Consider the following 2,428-nt stretch of genomic DNA (forward strand, 5'->3'; position numbering starts at 1 on the left):
GGCTGGTCAGTTCTATAAACCATGAGCCGCTACTGGCTATCTATTATTTTTATTGTTATCTATTTTGTCCTGCAGTACATTTGACAGAAGGTCTGTTTTTATGTTTCTGTTTGCAAGGCCAGGGCATTTGAGTCTCCTTTTGCTTCACTTACAAAGCTGACAATGCTGTGCATCAATTTCTTTCAGGACCCTTTCATTTGTTCTTTTATCTGTCCATTTGACCAGAATTGTTGATCCTAGACTTTCCTGAAAACTGAAGAGAGAAAAAAAAACACACACACACTCACAAAAATTAAAGAATGCTATAAACATGCCTGCTTTTCTCCCTTTCCCACAGACTGGGTTTATGCTTGTCGGGGTCTTGTGGTGGTGAGTCTTATAGCTGGCGTATTTGGCATGCTCGTGTCGATTTACCTGGCATACATGGCTTCCGGCATTCACATGGCAAGTCTGGTCACGGCAGTCCTAAATTTTCTTGCTGGTAAGTTACCGTTCTGGTAATCTTCAACGTATTGCTACCTTAGAATAACAAAATTCTATCTGACATTTTAATTTTTGGCCGCTTTGAGTACTATGACCATGAGGTCAGAAACTACATGCTCTATCTGCTCTGTCAAAGCTGTAAGATTATTCAGAGCCATTATCAAGATGTTCAAAGAATTGCTTTCGAAAAAGCTTAACATGATGTGAAACTCAAAATTTTGAATGTCAAATTTCTCAAAACTAATGCACTGAGCAGATAGAAATGTGTAATTCTAGGGTAGCGGTATGTTACATTTGAAATTAAATGCCGCCCTGTCATTGAAAAGTCATCTCGCCAATATTTCTTTGATCAAATTGAACCAGTGCCCGAGAGGGGAAAAATCTTGTTTATCTCATTAGGAACTTTATAATTCTTGCTGGCTTTTGAGTTTGGCTCGGATGAAGTACATAATTTCTTTTGTTTTGTTTGTTTGTCCTTGTTTTTTGTTTGTTGATGGTCATACTTCTTTACTCTGCATATGTTGTTTCTGTCTATCAGTCTTGCTTTTTACTTAGATGGCCATTATATCTATGTTCTTCTACATAGTTTTATATTCTTCTTGGCCGGGGGGAGTTGACGGTTTGTTTTTGGGTTGTTGTCAGGTTTAATTTTTCTGTTTAGGTGAAATGGGTGGTTGGCGGGTGCTCTGGTGTGGTTTGCTTCTTCTTTCCTATCAAACATCTATCGTCCTTTTCTCCCCTCCTTCCTTTTTATATTTGTTACTCTCTTGTTACACCTCTAATCTTCTGGCGCTCATATAACCTTATGCAGATGCGAGCGCCACAAAACCTCTACTAAAACAAAAACAACTGTTTAGGTGGAGGGCTTTTCTGTGAAGGCAGTCCCTCATAAGTTCGTGCAAGCAGTCAGTTGTAGAGTGTAAGGCCTGTCACCAATAAGTATTGCTTTTTCACCCAAGCCTATTAATCATTGTAATATTATTCTCATTGCTGCAAGAAAATGTGTAACTCCCCTTGACAGAGATTAACAAGGAGAACACACAGGTCATTGGTGTCGCTAATTTTAGTTTTGTGACAGCGTTGCTATACAGTTGAAATTGTCCAAGACGACCACCCATTGTTGAAGGAAAAAACCACTTGTCTTAGATAATTGGACATCTTGGACAGTATCGTTATGAAATTATAGAAAAAAAATGCAAGTGGGAAGTGGTGGTTTGTACATTTGTACAAATGATTGTGTTTAGGTGGCCGTTACAGCAGGTTTGTCTGTACTATTTATCTGTTATACGGTTGACTCCGCTTGTGTTGAACTCACTTGAGTTGATCTTCTGTTAAGTTGATCTTTTTTCTTGGGTCCCAGCTCTTTAACTTCCTTACAGACCCAACAGTTAAGTTGAACTTGGGTGAGTTGATTTTTTTTCACTCCCCCGACGACATCAACTCATCTGAAGTGGACTGTATTTATCTGTTATGTTTATAATCATTGGTAACTTTTGGGGTTTCTTTTTTTCCCCTGTGCTCTGCAGTGGTGTCTGGCCTGATCGGCAGCATCGTATTCCTGGTCAACAGTCTGCAGATTCTGAAGGATCAGCTGCAGATGGACGTATACCCGTCCTGGTCCTTTGCCGTGATCATCATCGGGCTGTCTTTTTACTTTCTGGCGGCCATCACACACATCTTTGAACTCTGCACAGCGAATTAAAGGGAGATTCATGCTAATTGTGTACATGGATATATATATATATGTAAAGTTCTGTCGCAAGAAAAATAAGTGACTCTGTTCGACCTTACTTGAAATGGGAGGTAAATAGAACCAGAATACTAATTCTTCTTTCCGCAGGGATACATGCGTATGTTTTTATTTCTTTTGGGAGGAAATTGATGTGAGATTGTTTATAGACTTACTTGTGAATGAGAATTTTAAAGAAATTGGCTGTTGGTGATT

General features: G+C 39.1%; 1 protein-coding gene across 1 annotated transcript in view; it reads left to right on the forward strand.

Annotated features, from left to right (window-relative positions):
• The window catches only part of LOC101859493, a gene marked incomplete at its 3' end in the record, with an annotated part of 8,880 nt that extends 6,452 nt beyond the window's left edge, over positions 1 to 2,428 (forward strand). The window contains 2 exon segments of the mRNA XM_005100997.3: positions 338 to 481; positions 2,010 to 2,428. Of these exon segments, the coding sequence (XP_005101054.1) occupies positions 338 to 481; positions 2,010 to 2,185 (320 nt within the window).

This window comes from Aplysia californica, unplaced genomic scaffold (assembly GCF_000002075.1).
Source record: "Aplysia californica isolate F4 #8 unplaced genomic scaffold, AplCal3.0 scaffold00267, whole genome shotgun sequence".
In the NCBI taxonomy this organism is placed as follows: Eukaryota; Metazoa; Mollusca; class Gastropoda; order Aplysiida; family Aplysiidae; genus Aplysia; species Aplysia californica.